We start from the raw sequence: 19,518 nt of genomic DNA on the forward strand, positions 1-19,518 counted from the left end.
TTCGTCATACGTGTCATTTAAATCACGTGACATTCGACACACGTGACATTCGAATCACGTGACATTCGACATACGTGACATTCGAATCACGTGACATTCGACACACGTGACAGTCGACACACGTGACATTCGACATACGTGACATTCGAATCACGTGACATTCAACACACGTTACAGTCGACACACGTGACATTCGAATCACATGACATTTGACACACGTTCCATTCGACATACGTGACATTCGAATCACGTGACAATCGACACACGTTACAGTCGACACACGTGACATTCGACATACGTGACATTTCATTCACGTGACATTCGAGACGCGTATCATTCGACACACGTGACATTTGAATCACGTGACATTCGACACACGTGACATTTGACATACGTGACATTTCAATCACGTGACATTCGACACACGTGAAATTTGAATCACGTGACATTCGACACACGTGACATTCGAATCACGTGATATTCGACACACGTGACATTCGAATCACGTGATATTCGACACACGTGACATTCGACACACGTGACATTCGACACACGTGACATTCGAATCACGTGACATTCGACATACGTGACATTCGAATCACGTGACATTCGACACACGTTACAGTCGACACACGTGACATTCGACATACGTGACATTCGAATCACGTGACATTCGACACACGTTACAGTCGACACACGTGACATTCGAATCACATGACATTTGACACACGTGACATTCGACATACGTGACATTCGAATCACGTGACATTCGTGATTCGACACACGTTACATTCGACACACGTGACATTCGAATCACGTGACATTCGACACACGTTACAGTCGACACACGTGACATTCGACACACGTGACATTTGACACACGTGACATTTGACATACGTGACATTTCAATCACCTGACATTCGAGACGCGTGTCATTCGACACACGTGAAATTTGAATCACGTGACATTCGACACACGTGACATTCGAATCACGTGACATTCGACACACGTGACTTAAGAATTTATTTAATTTAATTTCTTATTTGGAGAACACACAGGTACAATTACAAACATAATAATGTAGCATTATTGTAACATTCGGTTATTAAATCTAAATTGCACCCTCAACGTCTCACTGTGTACATATAAATACATAAAATAACAAAACAAATCAGAATAGACTACAGCAAACAGTTATCTTAACAACTCCTGCTATTAATTAATTAAACAACTTCTTTAAATTATTCTTAAAACTAATTTGAGAGCATGAAAACATATCAGTGTCATTAAGTAGAGATTTTGCAAATTACACATTCTATGGAGTGGCGCTCGTTGGCCGGCATTAGAATAACGTGACATTCGACACACGTGACTCAACACGTGACATTCGACACATGTGACATTTGAATCACGTGATATTCGAGACACGTGACATTCAACACACGTGACTTTCGACACACGTGACATTCGACATACGTGACATTCGAATCACGTGACATTCGTCATACGTGTCATTTCAATCACGTGACATTCGACACACGTGAGATTCGACACATGTGACACAGCACGTGTCATTCAACACACGTGACATACGACACGCGTGTCATTCGACATACGTGACATTCGAATCACATGACATTCGACACACGTGACATTCGACACACATGAGATTCGACACACGTGACATTCGACATACGTGACATTCGAATCACGTGACATTCGAGACGCGTGTCATTCGACACACGTGAAATTTGAATCACGTGACATTCGACACACGTGACATTCGACACACGTGACTCAAAACGTGACATTCGACACATGTGACATTTGAATCACGTGATATTCGAGACACGTGACATTCAACACACGTGACTTTCGACACACGTGACATTCGACATACGTGACATTCGAATCACGTGACATTCGTCATACGTGTCATTTCAATCACGTGACATTCGACACACGTGAGATTCGACATATGTGACACAGCACGTGTCATTCAACACACGTGACATACGACACGCGTGTCATTCAACACACGTGACATACGACACGCGTGTCATTCGACATACGTGACATTCGAATCACATGACATTCGACACACGTGACATTCGACACACATGAGATTCGACACACGTGACATTCGACATACGTGACATTCGAATCACGTGACATTCGACACACGTTACCGTCGACACACGTGACATTCGTTATTCGTGACATTTCAATCACGTGACATTCGACATACGTGACATTCGAATCACGTGACAATCGACACACGTTACAGTTGACACACGTGACATTCGACATACGTGACATTTCATTCACGTGACATTCGAGACGCGTGTCATTCGACACACGTGACATTTGAATCACGTGACATTCGACACACGTGACATTTGACATACGTGACATTTCAATCACGTGACATTCGACACACGTGACATTCGAATCACGTGACATTCGACACACGTGACATTCGAATCACGTGATATTCGACACACGTGACATTTGAATCACGTGACATTCGACACACGTGACATTCGAATCACGTGATATTCGACACACGTGACATTCGAATCACGTGATATTCGACACACGTGACATTCGAATCACGTGATATTCGACACACGTGACATTCAACATACGTGACATTCAAATCACGTGACATTCGACCCACGTGACATTCGACCCACGTGACATTCGACACACGTGACATTCGACACACGTTACAGTCGACACACGTGACATTCGAATCACATGACATTTGACACACGTGACATTCGACATACGTGACATTCGACACACGTTACAGTCGACACACGTGACATTCGACATACGTGACATTTCAATCACGTGACATTCGAGACGCGTGTCATTCGACACACGTGACATTTGAATCTCGTGACATTCGACACACGTGACATTCGAATCACGTGATATTCGACACACGTGACATTCGACACACGTGACATTTGACATACGTGACATTTCAATCACGTGACATTCGAATCACGTGACACGAAACACACGTGACATTCGAATCACGTGATATTCGACACACGTGACATTCGAATCACGTGATATTCGACACACGTGACATTCAACACACGTGACATTTGACACACGTGACATTCGACATACGTGTCATTCGATTCACGTGACATTCGACACAAGTAACATTCGTCATACGTGTCATTTCAATCACGTGACATTCGACACACGTGAGATTCGACACATGTGACACAGCACGTGTCATTCAACACATGTGACATTCGACACACATGACATTCGACACACGTGACATTCGACACACGTGAAATTCGACACACGAGACATTCGATACACGTGACATTCGAATCACGTGATATTTGACACACGTGATATTCGAATCACGTGTTATTCGGCACACGTGACGTTCAACACACGTGACATTCGACACACGTGACATTCGACACACGTGACATTTGACATACGTGACATTCGAATCACGTGACATTCGACACACGTGACATTCGACATACGTGACATTTCAATCACGTGACGTTCGAGACGCGTGTCATTCGACACACGTGAAATTTGAATCACGTGACATTCGACACACGTGACATTCGAATCACGTGATATTCGACACACGAAACATTCGAATCACGTGATATTCGAGACACGTGACATTCAACACACGTGACATTCGACACACGTGACATTCGACATACGTGACATTCGAATCACGTGACATTCGTCATACGTGTCATTTCAATCACGTGACATTCGACACACGTGACATTCGACACACGTGACATTCGACACACGTGACATTCGACACACGTGACATTCGACACACGTGACATTCGACACACGTGACATTCGACACACGAGACATTTGAATCACGTGTCATAACAAGTTTACAGTTTTCCACCAATCTACTTATAATATAAACTGTATTTTAAAAAATGAATCTCTAACAATCTTGGGATCGTGTTCGATGAAAATTTGAGGTTCGAGAAACACATTCATACCACCATTTCAAACTGTTTCTATAGATTAAAGCTGTTGTATCGTATAAAATCCTACATTACCGCACCCTTACGTTCAAGGCTGTGCGAGGCACTTATACTCTCGAAATTCAATTTCGCGGACACCATGTACGGTACAAGATTGCTTGAAAAAACTAAGACTGCAATACAGCGCGTTCAGAACGCCTGCGCTCGTTTCTGTTGGGACATACCTTCGAGAGATCACGTTACGTCGTATCTGATCAAGGCAAAAACGCTCAACATGGAACGACGCAGACGCCTTCACTTCGCTGTCATGCTTTTTGAAGTGGTAACATCCCAGATGCCTAAATACCTTTACTGTAAGCTGAGATGGATGAGAGACAGAAAAGGTTCGCACTTCACAAGAGGGTCCACGTACATGCTAGTTATGCCAAAGTTCCATACAACTGCTTTTAGAGGTAGTTTTGTATACAACGCAACGAAGTGCTGGAACAATCTTCCGCCGCCGATACGTGAGTCAGTGTCAAAAAATGCTTTCAGATATAAATATAAAGCACACTTGATAAACGAATTCGTTAAACAAGCCTAGTTGCGTTGTATATAGGGCTAATATACATTTATTTATTTATTTATTATGTTATTTTATATGTATTTTATTTTTATTTATTATTATTATAATTTTTTTGTTTTTATATGTTCATAATATGTATAATTCTGTAGAGGATTTTGTTTCTATTTAGTATCTATTTATTATTTTTCCTGTATAGGTATTATTAGTAATAGTCACGGTTAGGGGACACTTTGGGCTTCTGCCCTGTTGTCTTGTGGGGGGCACTGAAAACCAGCGTTATGCCGACCATGTCGGCATGACATATGCTGAGGGCCTCACCATTTAGGTCGCCACACAAATTTATTATTATTTTCTCTGTTTTGCGTTCTGTTCTTTCTTCTTTTTTTTTAATTTTGTTACTTATGTTTTATGTGTCAATGTGGTGTACCTAATAAATGATTTCATTTCATTTCATTTCATTTAACAAAATGTAAAGTTACACCTACACAATTATCTCCGACAGGTGCTAGACGACTCCCGCAAGTGGTGGAAGGCCCGCAACCGGCGCGGCGTGACGGCGCACGTGCCGCACACCATCGTGGCGCCCGCCGTCACCCCGCCCTCCTCCCCGCACCTCTACCCGAACCCTATCTATACGCACTATCAGGTTTGTAACTTTAATTTTAAAAAAGAGCGTGTGCACACGTGTCAGAAGTGAAACTTCTTTGGCAAGCTTCAAAGATACCAAAATTGTCGCCTGTCTCATGACGTGACGGTATTACCATGACGTGACCTTGAAATTTTACTCTCAACGCCCCAAAAAAAATTTCACTTCAAAATAACGAAGAATTATTGAAAAAAAATAATATTGTTTAGGTTGGAGAAAAGTTTGAATTTTTTTTTTTTTTGGTAAAGTGTTTTAAAAAATCTATAGATTTTTTATATCGACAAGTTTTCAATGCGTATTTACTGTGTATAGTTTATTTGGCACTAGGTACTTCTCAATGTAGTGGTTTTATAACGTTTTATAATCCCAATACCATTTTCAGTTTTAGCACGCTGAATTAAATTATGGTTATCATGTTCTTTATAGTAGTTTACTTTAAATTTGCTTATTTGCTAGCATTCCTCTTAGGGCCGATTTTTCAATGCTTGGATAAAATTCGTCAAATAATGTATAAAACTGCCATTTTAAAAACGTATGACAGTTTACGTGACATTTTAATATTATCGTGTAATACTTTATTGGACGGATAAGTTTTATCCACAGTTTTATCCGTCCAATAAATCCGTCGTGTATTTTTGCCAAAGGACTAAGCATGGACCCTATTTTAAAATAGTTTGGAAAATCCAAAAGTGCACGCCTCATAATCTCATCCTTTACAATAAAATTGATTATTTATACACTATAAATATAAAAAAGAAATAAAATAAAACAGTTGGAAAAGTAAAGAAAGCGGTACCGTAATAATTGAGCTATTTTTCTTGTGGCCCCACCTAGATGTGAAACTGCGCAGGTTTAAGGGACTGACTACCAACTTATTTTTTTAAACCTTGTATAATGTCATAGTATAAAGAATCGAGTTTATAATGGTGAATTTTGAGTACACTATAAATATAAAAAAAATAAAAATAAAATAAAGAATATATATATATAGATATACTAAAATTATGGAGAACAGTCGATATTTTTTTTTGTTTATTTAATAACAATTAAACCACATCGAATCAGACCCTGAAAAATGAAAGGGAAAATGAAAATGAAAATGAAAATTCCTGAGCATACTCAAGCGTAAGAGAAAAAAAAAGACTCGATTAGTAAAGTATTTCGGTCGCTATCGTGTTAACAAGAAAATCCTCCGCACATACAGACACACGGACGTCCAAGACAGAACTTTTTTAAACTGTTTTTTAACTAGTTTAAATAACAAAAATGACATCAAAAATATCATGAATGTTAAAAATAGTGTTTTTTCTTAATATGTGTGTGAATGTATTATCTTACAAGTGCAATGTATGATACATAAAGACATTTTAAGTTTGAAAAATCAGATGTTTTGCGCGAAGTGACAGTAGTACCCACCTCAACGCTTCGCTTATGAGGCGTGCAATAATAAACCTTTTAAATATAAACATGCAGTTTAAATTTTTACGTAATGTTCTCATTCGTTGTTCCAGGAAGGCGGCGGTCGGGGCTCCGGCGGCAGCAGCCCCACAGCGCCCGCGGGTAGGAACACGGCCGCTAGCGCCGACTGGGTCCGCAATGAGAGGATCGGCAAGAAGGGCGAGTTCCGATACTTCTAGCTGCAAACACGCTTAGTCATTATTTATTTATTACAATACATATATGTCGCTGTCTGGTTGAATATTTGATTGATTGACTAGCGTGTTCATTGAATGATGACGTTCAGTTGAATGAAGCCGAACGTTAATTTAAATCAAGCGTTAACAAACATCCAACTAGTTAGCGGATTGTAACATAGCCGGTTGAACAGAGTGGATATAACGCTCGGCATATTGTTGAATAACTGTTCATTGTATTTCGACATTTACTTTTTCTAAACGTCCACAAGAAGACGGTTGCGAGCCAACGGCCTCTTCGCGGAGTTCCTATTTCTTTGTAGTTTAAAATACAAGGAACCTAACCTAACCAACTATGCTAAATTACGTTCAGTCACAACGTCCTTTAGTCATTCAATGATCGAGCTAGTCGTTTAATCAAATAGCATATTTAACCATTGACTGCGACATATAAACGTATATGCTTCGTGTAATTATCGGTTGCATTTAATATTTTGTAACTCTTTTATCAGCGTAAAGGTCTATTCAAACCAGTGCGGTATCGCTACCGCCGCCGCTGTATCACGGTGGGTACGCGATAAGATCACTTACGTAGTATATTATAGAGATTCTAATGGCGTACCGATCGGTATACTGATACCCAGCAACAGCGACTGACCGGTTGGCTTGGTTGGTAGTGGCCCTGCCTTCCAAACCAGAGGATCGATTCTCACCCGGGCCAAATATTTGTGTGATGTACATAGATATTTGCTGTGTCTGGGAGTTAATAATTATCTATATATATATATGTATTTATTTAAAATTAAACATGTATGTTTATCAGCCATCAAGTTTCCATAACACAAGCGAAAGCTTAGGATCAGATCGTGTCGTGTATGAAAATTGTCCTGAAATATTTATTTTATTACCCACGGCGGTAGCGGATACCGCTCCGGTTTGAATAGGCCTTAAAGCTAGAAAATGAGTTGAGTTAGTTTTGAATTAAAATTTTACATGCAGTGAGAATATCGGAACTCGCTTATCGGTGTTGTGTCGTCAAGGTCGTGGTCGATAGTGTTTCTAAGACTCAAATGTATCGTTAACGTGTTTCGTATTTTGGCAATAACCTTGAATTGACCTTCGGTGTGTGTGTCGCTATGCTAGTGTGCGTGTGCGCTTGGCAGATGTTTATATTATTTTTCTACTTTACGTAAGTTATCTTTCTATATTGAATCTGGTGTCACATTTGATTAAGGGGAGGCTCCCTAGCATAATTTCTGGCACTGAGAGGTCTCTCACCGCGAAGCGACGCTAACACAGCCGTAATAAAGTTGAATATCGCGTGCGCTCTTTGATCGCGTTCGAGCTCGAAACTTAATTCTCGTAAGTCTCAATAGGCATGACGACAGTATCCATAAATGATCGTATTAGTGTTTTTAAGGGAAAGTGTATAATAAATAAATTAAATGTAGTGACTTAAAAATCTTAAAAACATTAAGATTAATGAGATTATCAATAAAATAAAACATTGAAATTCTGCAGTTCGCCATTTTGACTAAAACACGCGTGACGTCACGATTAAGTAAACAACTCACGTCAGATGTGTTTTGTTGTTATGAATATGTTGAGAATACGCATTTTTATTTATTTTCTATTGTTTCACGTATGCTTTATCGACTCAGAACAGAAATATAATTGCGAATTCACGAATACGTGGTTTCGGGGTTCTCCACGCCAACTTTATACAATCATTTCTTATTATTTTCTCGCTTGAAATAATTACTAACATATTTTTGAGCATTATTTTTATGTGGATTCACACTGCAATACTGCACACTACTTATAAACTTTGAAATTCGTTTCTATAACACATATTAAATACATATTTCTTTAATTTTCTTCGCAATGCGTACAAATAATTACGTATTTACTAAAGAGTGACGTCACGCCTACGCCATGACACCTGCGAGCTGTTTTGGCACAGTTAATAAATATTTTTTGAAAAATGGCTTTTATCTTCGTTAAATTTAAGTATATTACCGAAATATAGGGTTTTTCTTGTATAGTAAACGTATACACACATTATGGAAGAGGATTTCAAAATCTTTCGTCATGCCTATTCTCTTATTTCGTTTATAACTAAAGTAATAATTGATCTAGAGAAAAAATATCTTGGGATTGGATAGTAAACTATATTTTTATTTCTGTTTACATTCATTTTAGACTAAAGTTCTAGTAAATCTTTAAAAAAAATGTAATAATCCTTAAAAAAGCATAATTTTTGAATAAAAAACGAATCGAGCGAAAATGTTACAATTACGTAACTGTCTTGTACATGGAAAGAAAAAGACCCAATAAATCATATACTAAAGTTCCATTTTGATTGTATGTGTGTTTCAGAATATTAATGCAAATTCACATAAAATTTAGGGAGCCTCCTCTTAACTAGTGAACATTCAATTTTATTTATACAGAGTCTATTTTTATATAAATACTATTTATTACGCTCTGGGTTGAACAGAGACGGTTACACTTTGTAAGTTTTTTTATCAATAGGCGCGCACGTGTTGGGTTTTTTTTTAATAGTTAATTGTACTATCATTTGGCAGCTATGTGATTAATGAAATTGTACATAAAACTAACTAAATTTCAACAAAAATGAAAATTGATTATCAAAAAAGTGCAAGAGACCTCGCGGCGCGCTTATACAATTTACTGTATTTGTGAGTTTTAAACATTTATAATTAAACTCAGTACTACCAAACATAGCGTTTTCTTCCCTGTTTCGTCCTTTCCCTTTTCTACTTCTTTCTTGAAAGTTTCTACAAAATATACAATCTTGAATTTAAATCGCTTTTCTATATCTACAGGTACAACGAAGTAATGATTACTTCATCATTGTAGAATCTCAAATTACTAAATCGTAAATTACTTTTTGATACCTATAATACTTAGGGCTTAAGACTTAGACTAAAATATAGTTAGTCTGTTTTTTAAACCGACTAACTATTTAGTTTAAAATGCATTTGCGATATTTTTGGAGTATCCTAATTATTAGGTACCATTCTTGTCTCAATTTAACATAATGATTATATCTCTATTCAATCAATATTAAATCAATTTCTAATGATAAACAAAGACGTTATTTTAATATTTATCTATGTCAACGACCATAAATCTTCATTGTTTGCTAAAGTTATAAAATATACCCAATTCAAAATTTATAATTCAAATAAAAAATATGACTAAAATAATTGTTTGTAATTCAGAATTAAAATAAATAATTATGTTAATTTACATCGGTAAATAGGGGATTAATGATGCTTTTCCACCAATAATATGCGAGGAATGTGTTTGTTAATAACCAATAGTATCGCTTCAAACGCTGAATGCTTCAAATTTGAAACTAAACGAAGCGATATGATTGGCTCTTTACAAACACGTTCCTCGCTACACATCCACGCATATTATTGGTGGAAAAGCAACCTTTTATTTTATTTGTTATTTGTTATGTTGTTTTGTACTAAACGGGCTTGTGTGTTGTAAACATGTTTATGTAAAGGTTTGTATTGCTTTGTGTTTGTATGTTTGTATTCGTTGTGACTCGAATGGGTAAGTGTTTTGTTTTTTTTTTTTTAATTTGTATTTTGTAATTGTAAATACAGATGAATGATATTAATTTATTGTAGCATTGTTTTACGATATAAAATGGCGTAGATATCAGTAATAAAAGTAATGTGACAAGATATACCGATATACGTATCTATTTGAATTATTTCTTTATTATAATAGGTGATGAGGTTTTTATATTGTGTAGGTACCCTCTTAAATTATTATCGTATTAAACCAAAATTTAGTAGAACAAATTTGCATCAACAATTAAAAATAGAAGCATAATTATTAATTACCTAATCAACAATTAGTCTTCGATTAATTCTATATTCAAAATATTATCCAAATACCAATTTTACAGAAAAGCCTATACCCCCTCCCCCACCACCGCCGCCCCCTCCCCCTGAACCGCCCGTCGCGCCACCGCCACCGCCGCCTGTGACGAAAACTGATACTATCAAATGTAAGTATAACCACAAATAAATGTGTGCGTGTACTAGTTAGTGTACACACGGAAGAAGTGAAACTTCTTTATGACCTTATTTTTCAAAAAATAATTTACTATACGCAACTTTACAGAAAAACGTCGAATCACGCGTGGTAGGTATAAGAAAAAGATGGCGCGTAACGGAAAAATGTCACGCGTAACGAAAAAATGTTACACTAAATTTTTTTCCAACCCCGATAAAGAAGTTTCACTTCAATAATATAATACTGTAATAGGTGGTAATAGTGTCTAACTAGTAGTATAACAATTAAAAATGTTTATAAATACTTCATGCAAGAAGTAATCAAAATCTTAAATAGGTACGTATTTATATAACCTACCTAATATGTAACTTTGATACATAAGCTACACCACTGCCAAGTATCATCTAAATCGGATCAGTGGTTTACGCATGAAATAACAATATGACAACAAACATACCTAAATAGATCCATCCATCCTTACAAATAATATTGGTAGGATTGTTATTTGATCTTTTTGCCCAATGGAGGACAATCTATAAGTGGAACGATTTTTTAATAACTTCGTGAATTTACACACATTCAGATTTAAATCTATTTAGATATTTTAATCTGATTCAAACTGGACCATACGAAACTGCTAAAAAATTTGGACAGACAAGCAACAACTATCAACTATCCTTCTTCGATAGACCTTTCAAAAACTAACCTAGCTAGCGCGCAACTTTGTCTCCGCAACTATTTTGTCACTCCCACCCATGGGCTAGTATGAAAGTGCGCGCACCGCGCACGTAGCGAAGCAACTCCCCATACAATTGATGGGAGAGACAAAATAGTTGTGGAGACAAAAGTTGCTCGTGCGCGCTAGGTCTTCAATTATCACAATGATTCTAGCTACAAAGTCAGCAGTGAGCACCAGCAGTGATCTACACGAAGAACTAAAAGCAGTGCTACCACAGATACAACGCAGGCTGGAGATCAAGAAGACACCGGATATATTTATTCATCAGGTAAATAGTATTACAAGTTTAAAAAGTAAGTATATAAGAATATTTTACTTGGCAATAAAATAAAAAAGTGAAGTCCCGTGTCCCCTAGTGGGGTAAGGGGCAGATGCATTATTCGTACATCTGTTTCACTGATCTATTTTCTTTAGGGACAAGTAGCCGTAGGTGATCAGCCTTCTGTGTCCTGCCAGACCGAGACATTTTTTTTCTTCGTCTCCATCGGGAATAGTGAGGAATGGTGGCTATTAATAATCATGACTTTTAATAGCTACCATTTTATATCACAAGAATTTAATAACATAGAAGCGACGTATAATATCAAATGAAAGCTTATCCAGAACATTGCAATTCACAGAAATCGAATCCAGACGAAGTCGTGTCCTGGCTGGAACTAAAAGGCTTCAGCAGAACTGCCCAGAAGCAGCTGCGTGTGTCTGGTCACCAGCTGTTCGCGCTCTCCAGAGCACAGCTGGAACGCGTCCTGGGGCCAGACGAAGGGAAGCGGCTGTATAGCCAGGTTCTGGTGCAGAGGAATGTGTCTGGGGTAAGATATTTGCTGTATTGTGGTAGACTTAAATTGGTTCTTTGAAATGGCTTAGGCTAATGTGGAATATTGATGTCAATTCTATACAATTAAGTCATGAACGTAACAGATATTTTAAGTTAAACAATGTTTTTAATTCAGTGATGAAATCCGAAAGGAATCTTAATTTTGATTTAAAAAAATATAGTAGGTATTATTCTGAGATAATTCCAACTATCAATCGAATTGTGTGACAAAATCGTTGGTTTCAACAGAAGTAAGGATATTTATTATTTACATGGTGATGGGCGTATCGTTTAAAATATTTAAAACAATTTTAATTTTGGGTGGTGCTCTCGTGCACGCGAGCAGTACAAGACGACATCAGCGTCAGAACTGCAGAGCATACTGCGGAAGGTTCGAGAGAAGGTGGAAGTATCCTGACCATAGATAACAACACCACAGACAACGCAAATTCCACAGACAATGCAAACTCCAGAGACAACGCAAACTCCACAGACAACGAATGCGCCACAGATGACGAATCGGGAATAGATCCGCCCATAGACTATATTCAAATAGATGCAGAACAGAAATATTATCGAAGTTCATCGTTCTGTTGATATATTATTATGTTATTAATATGATTAAATATAATTTTCTACCATTATTGTTGTTTCATTTTTTTAATTATTTAAAAATTAGTGATTTTTGAGAAGGTAGGTAGGAAGGTAGTATTTAGTACTTATCCTAGTAATATTAATTAATTTTTAAACTCAATGTTTAAATACGGCTGTAAAAATTGAGCCGTATGTACTACCTACATACTAGAGAGGACATCGGTACTACACTATTAGTAACACGAGTTAGAGTCAATCGTCTCAAACCATTTTTTTTGTTACCTTTTGATTGATTTTAATTTAAAATATCTAGCCGCCACGCTCCGCCGCGCTTGTCGAATGTCGCACAAATAATTTTGTTCGTGGTGTCCTCTCTATACGTAGTAATAATACCTCAATGTATTTAAATTTGTTTATTACAGCATGGTACCTACCTATCTTTATAATGTCGGGTTGTCTTTTAGAATAATCTATATGGTTATTACTTACATAAAAATATATTATAATTTAATTGCGTTCATAAAATATATAAATGAATAAACAGTATCAAGCATTCCTCAGTACTTATGTACTTTGATTATATTTAAACAATATTTTGTATAACTTAAAATAGGCTTAGTTACCTACATACCTACTAAAGAAGTACTAGGCAAATCCGTAATTGTTGTGTAAAAATTTGGTCTTAAATATACCAGGGTATACCTACCCAAAATTGTTAAATAAAAATGAAAAAAACAATATTCGCGTCCCGTATATTTTATTTATTATATCTTAAAGAATAACAATTTGATCTTAATTACAACAATGGGTATTACCCTTAACAATATATTAAAAAATGAATACATATATTCGTAGACAATTAATTCTTGTAAAATTTGTATGATTTACAAAATATATATTTTTTATACATAAATTATATCTTCTTGCATTGCACAAAAAAAATATATCTTTTTCTATCTACGTTATGGAAATACATAGGTACATTGTAAAATAATTAAATAACAAATAGTAAATATTTTAAAAATAAAGCTGCCATTAAAACTATGATGATTTCATGTAATAAAATTGACATCGATTTCAAATTATAACAATTTCTCACCTAATATGAAAAAAGATAAAATGGCAAGACTAAAATATGAACCTTATATTAACAAATAATTAATTTATTACCTATTTATTTTAGATACAATTAAATAACTAAAGTAGCGGAAACATCAAATATTTAAAATTAAACACACAAACTCATTTTACCCAGTACTTACCTTTTTATTTATGCGTTCAATTTCAAAAATAATATTTTTATATTTATGAATAAAATAATAAAATTCATATATATTCATGTACGTTCTTTGTACAATTATTAAATAAAAATATTATTAGCTCTAGTAGATATGTAAAAGATCTTTAAAAAACTATGTTATAATCTAAAAATTTTCGAACTAAATGTTATATACCTACTTATTAGTAACTAGCTTCCGCCCGCGACTCCGTCCGCGCGGATGTCGGTCTTTGCGTGGATGGTTTATTTCTCCATTTTGAGTAACTCAGACAATGACATCTTATAAATATCTATTGGACCCAAATACGGCTAGGTCTATAATAATACGCAACGTGTGTTCGCGGTACCTACTACAGAACAACGTCTATGGATAACTGAAAAATTGAGATTAATTTTTTTTCTACGTATTTTTCCAGGATAAAAAGTATCCTATTTTACGCCCAGGATAATAAGGTATAATTATACCAAGTTTCATCGAAATCGAACCGGTAGTTTTCACGTGATGTCTTCACATACAGACAGACAGACAGACAGACAGACAGACAGACAGACAGACAGACAAAAATTTTTTTAATCACATATTTGGGTTTGGTATCGATCCAGTAACACCCCCTGCTAGTTATTTTTTCAATATTTTCAATGTACAGAATTGACCCTTCTACAGATTTATTATATGTATAGATTTGTTTGAAGGTCTCACCGATTTCTCAAAGATAGGTAGACATAAATAACAGAATGTTTAAAATTCTTTAATTATTATTTTGAGAGTTCGGCTAGATATTAATTACAAATATCAATAATTATGGCACTGATAATAATAATAAAATTACGTAACTAAATAAGGGTGAATATCATTTTACGCTTGTTTTCAATAGCTATACAATTTATACATTATATACCAATAATTTCTGTTACGACGTAAAAATATCGAACCTTACTTACAAAAGGAATCATGTTTACTTCATATAAAATATTGAAATATGCACTAAATATAATATGTACTTACAGTAAATATCAGTTTTAAACCAACTAATGTACTTATTAGTTAGGTAGATTATTTATCCATAAATCGTGTTTATTTTTTACCCAAATATTCACACTTTTATTTTAGTAATAATTTAACATTGATATTTGATAGCGTTTTATCACAAATAAAACGTCCCTTTTAAATGCTTAAATTCGACACAGAATGAACTTTACTGGTTTTACGAACATTAAAACGAACATGAAAATATTATCATAATTTTCGTAAATAAAGGACTGCGAGGTGAATCTTCAAAAATCACAGTAAATAGCCTATAAATATACTTTTTAACCTACAAAGTCTTTCATTGCTAACAATAAATATCTCCCATTTTCCATTCGTTATTTTATTCGAACATGGCGGATCCTACATTGTTACATACATTAGATATAATTTGGAGAAAGTCCTAGGCTATATAAAAATATCTTTCCTTCTAGTGAACAAGTCGTACAATGGTTGGAAAATAACTTCTCTGTTTGATTATTGTAATTGAAACTGTTAAATGTTCAATAAAAATTACCTGTTTATTTGAAAGGAAGTAGTTAGTGGTTTGTATTTATTTCATGCCTATATTATAACATAAGCCAAATTGTATCAGATACAAACTATACACCAATATTAATTTTGAACTTTTCACAAAATATTTTCTATACATAGCGAAGTTATTCTCATCTATAGGTACTTGTTTGTAAAACAATATGATTTAAATTCGTAGCGAAGTTATTCTAATGTGTACTTATTTGTAAACCCTTTATTAACACTCATTCATAGTTAAATAGCTAGGATTTCCTTGCCGCAACTCTGGCAGCAATGGCCGCTGTTAATGCAGACCCTTTGCCGCTTCCATCTTCAGCGCCCAATAATGTGAACTGTATAGAAAAAGGATATTAATCAAGTTTCAAAATTTATGGATATATTAATTGTAACAGAATTATGTTTAATTAAAAAATCACTATTTCTGGTTAGATAGATGGGTGTCCCACTTTTGGTATAGGTACTTAGCTCAAAGGAGGTTATAGTTTTGCATACCTACGCTGAGTACGTAAAAAATACTTATAAAATTCCAGACGCATTTTTCTTTCAAATAGATGAATTCTTAAAACCCATAACAAGCAACCCGCCCAACTTTGTCACTTGCACGTGAGCTATCGTTTAAGTTTATGTTTTCATAGACAAAGTGCTCACATTAGAAAAGCGGTACATGCCGGAAAAAACATGGATTTTCAGGAAAAATTTAGCAAAAATTTTTTGACGCAATTTTGTTGTTTAATTATTTTTTACGTGAACAGTGTATGCAAAACTTCAAGTCCCTTCGCGCTTAGTAGGTATACCAATAGTGGGACACCCTGTATAACATGTCAGTTAAGAAAAAGTATAAATTATTTTAATAAAGCGTTTTGAATAGGCTATCAGCGTCTTTATCAGAAATCGTGAAACTGTTACAAAATATCTTCCGAAATAAAATCCACATTAACTCAGGTCCGTCAAAGAATAAGCATCGCAGATGTGTCTTGAATTTTATACTTTTTATACGCTCTGGCCTGTTCACAAATCGGAATATTATACAAATACATACGAAAGGGTTACCCTATGAATAAGTATATACCTTATGATGAGGAGCCAATAGAGCGACGTATTTGTCCATAAGATACCTGATGCGAGGGTGCTTTTTGTATACAGATCCATCTACCGCCACCGACACGTGCGCTCGGTCCATGCGCTTCAGGATTGTTGCTATGCCTGTAAAAATAGAAAAAAAATGTAATATTCATTTTTTGTAAGCATTCTAAAATACATTGTCTAATGTGTCTAAATGATGTTTTTTGATTACAACAAAAAACGCAATTGTGTCTTTATGAAAGGGAATTAATCCCAAAATTATTATCATTACATATATACAAGTTAAGAGTCTCAAATTTTATTTAACCAGTTGCCGTCTGTTTTATTTATTTTGTATAGTAAGTTTTAAATAATTAGTTTTGTTTGTGATCGTAGTATTGTGTACAATATTTTCAAAACAGCTTTTTGTCCGTTTTATCACAATTTCTTTTTTTAATTAAACCAATTACATAAATGTGTACATAATCAATTACATACAATTATTACACCGTATCTCAAGGAACAGAAAATTGAAACTGGTAGCGATAGGTACATTTCATTCAAATTATAATTCCCATTATCACAAAAAATCAATAAAAGAACTCACAAACAGACACAAGTTGCGCAGCACGGTTGGAGATCAATCGCGCCGCATGTTGCGCAACAAGCGCGTCGGTTCGCGATATTTGTGCGCCCGCGCACGCTTCGCACAGCGCGTTTGCTGTGCGCTGCCAGTCGCCGCTCAGGTTGTCTCTGTAATAATGTAAACATAGATAAATAAATATGACAATTAAACATAAAAATATGTGATATAACTAGGACGTAATAAATATTTTAACCGACTTCTAAAAACAATAGAAGAACATATGGAAAATAGTTTCATCAATGAAAAAAAAAGTTAATTAGAGAGTCAGTTTTTTTTATGTTAAACACAGGTCTTTCCAAAAGTGGTATTTTTCTGTATTTTGACGATTCAAAAGCGCATTTAAATGTTCTAGTTGGTCAAGTTGAATAAATAAATGTTTGAATTTGAAAATATTACTGCGACTACACGTAATACTACCAGTCAAAATTTAGTTACCCAAACAAAACAAAACAAAAACCTAATTACGATAAAGATAATAATTCCACTTACTCTTCAAACATGCTGACGTGTGCAGACAGTATTTCCCCTTTAGTGGGCTCCGCAGCAAATAGACCATCTCTAGCCAACGCACTCAGCACTGCACACAGAATTTCTCCCAAATATTTCCCACCGATGTATTTCTCGAAACTGTGAAAAAAATATTAAACTTTATATTTGTGATAAAAATACATTTAGACTACAGCTCGTTAGGTACTAATTATGAGTAAATGACTTACTTAATTATGAGTGAATAACAAATACGATTCCGAATAGTACTCTAAAATAGAGTAGAGCGTTTACACTAAGGTTTACACAACGTTTACTACGCACTAGTTGTTTGTTGTATAAAATTGGCAAGCCTACACACAACTCAATCCGCAGACAATCCAAAATCAAACGAACACCATCATTAAATACCAGAAAAACTTATTAAAAAAGTAGCAAGTAACAAATTACTGACCACATAACAAACTAAAACATCATAATATAAAACTCACGTAAAAGAAGCAGCGAGCAACGAATTGCTGTCCACCTCGTTATCGAACTCAGTCCTAAGGAAGGATAAACACCCGTTGTCTCCAAACGCGCCCCACTCGATATCCACACAGACGTCGTGGACCTTCTCATGAGCTGATTCCCAGTGTTTGACCCTGTCTGCCCGCTCCATATAGCAGCCGTTGGACCCTGTGCCGAGGATCACACCCACCTGTGAAGGGAAATAATGTTTGTATATTTCAAATAAGTTTGGTAGAATCACTAGGATGATTAGCATTATTTCCAATGTCCTTTGTTAATATTATTTATATGTTTAATGGAATAATTAATATTACCTACTGCTCATTAAAAAATATGCTTATTACTAAAGTTTTGACGTGATTGGAACTAAATAGTTACCAATATCAAGAATCAAGATGTAGATTTAAAAGTGGCATAAAAAAGAGCTATTCCAGATTTGATTAAATATAAAAGTTTCCTATGATAAGCATCAATATATTGAATGCCTGATACCATTTATAAATTCTTTAAATTTCCCTTTAGCACACCTGTTACTAAAAACTCGGGTCTATTAGGTACTAAATCATTGGTCTTATATAAATAACTCACAGCAACATCAGGGTCCATATGGGCACCAGCTACCAATGTCCCCGTGGTATCATTCAGCAGCACTTGCACGGTTATCTTCAGGCCTCTCTCCCGCAAACAGCTCTGGAGTAAAGCAGCCACATCCACTCCATCCATCCCACTGCATTTGAAGCTCTTGGTCCAGGTTATCAGCTCGCCAGATGATATGGAGTGCTGCTTCATGGGGAACGAAAATGTGAATCCTGAAACGTTGAATTAGAATAGCTGAATGGAATGTTGAAAAATATTTTTTTTGTCGCAAATTTAATCCGATGTTGCTTTGCTTCCGACGTGATACAAATTCACAAC

At 35.4% G+C, this 19,518-nt stretch overlaps 2 protein-coding genes across 2 annotated transcripts in view; one reads left to right on the plus strand and one right to left on the minus strand.

The window, feature by feature from the left end:
* Positions 1–13,109, plus strand: part of LOC123703409 (epidermal growth factor receptor kinase substrate 8-like) — a 54,551-nt gene extending 41,442 nt beyond the window's left edge. The window contains exons 12-17 of the mRNA XM_045651367.1: positions 5,073–5,216; positions 6,728–6,776; positions 10,803–10,904; positions 11,804–11,919; positions 12,272–12,460; positions 12,812–13,109. Coding sequence (XP_045507323.1) covers positions 5,073–5,216; positions 6,728–6,776; positions 10,803–10,904; positions 11,804–11,919; positions 12,272–12,460; positions 12,812–12,883 — 672 coding nt within the window. The 3' untranslated portion in view covers positions 12,884–13,109. The remainder of the gene's footprint in view (positions 1–5,072; positions 5,217–6,727; positions 6,777–10,802; positions 10,905–11,803; positions 11,920–12,271; positions 12,461–12,811) is intronic.
* Positions 13,110–15,041: 1,932 nt separating this feature from the next.
* Positions 15,042–19,518, minus strand: part of LOC123703521 (hexokinase-1-like) — a 60,840-nt gene continuing 56,363 nt past the window's right edge. Inside the window, exons 6-11 of the mRNA XM_045651560.1 lie at positions 19,192–19,412; positions 18,585–18,793; positions 18,097–18,234; positions 17,569–17,714; positions 16,969–17,102; positions 15,042–16,231 (exon numbers count right to left, since the gene is read on the minus strand). Of these exons, the coding sequence (XP_045507516.1) occupies positions 16,142–16,231; positions 16,969–17,102; positions 17,569–17,714; positions 18,097–18,234; positions 18,585–18,793; positions 19,192–19,412 (938 nt within the window). The 3' untranslated portion in view covers positions 15,042–16,141. The remainder of the gene's footprint in view (positions 16,232–16,968; positions 17,103–17,568; positions 17,715–18,096; positions 18,235–18,584; positions 18,794–19,191; positions 19,413–19,518) is intronic.

The sequence above is a fragment of the Colias croceus genome, chromosome 26, assembly GCF_905220415.1.
Source record: "Colias croceus chromosome 26, ilColCroc2.1".
In the NCBI taxonomy this organism is placed as follows: Eukaryota; Metazoa; Arthropoda; class Insecta; order Lepidoptera; family Pieridae; genus Colias; species Colias croceus.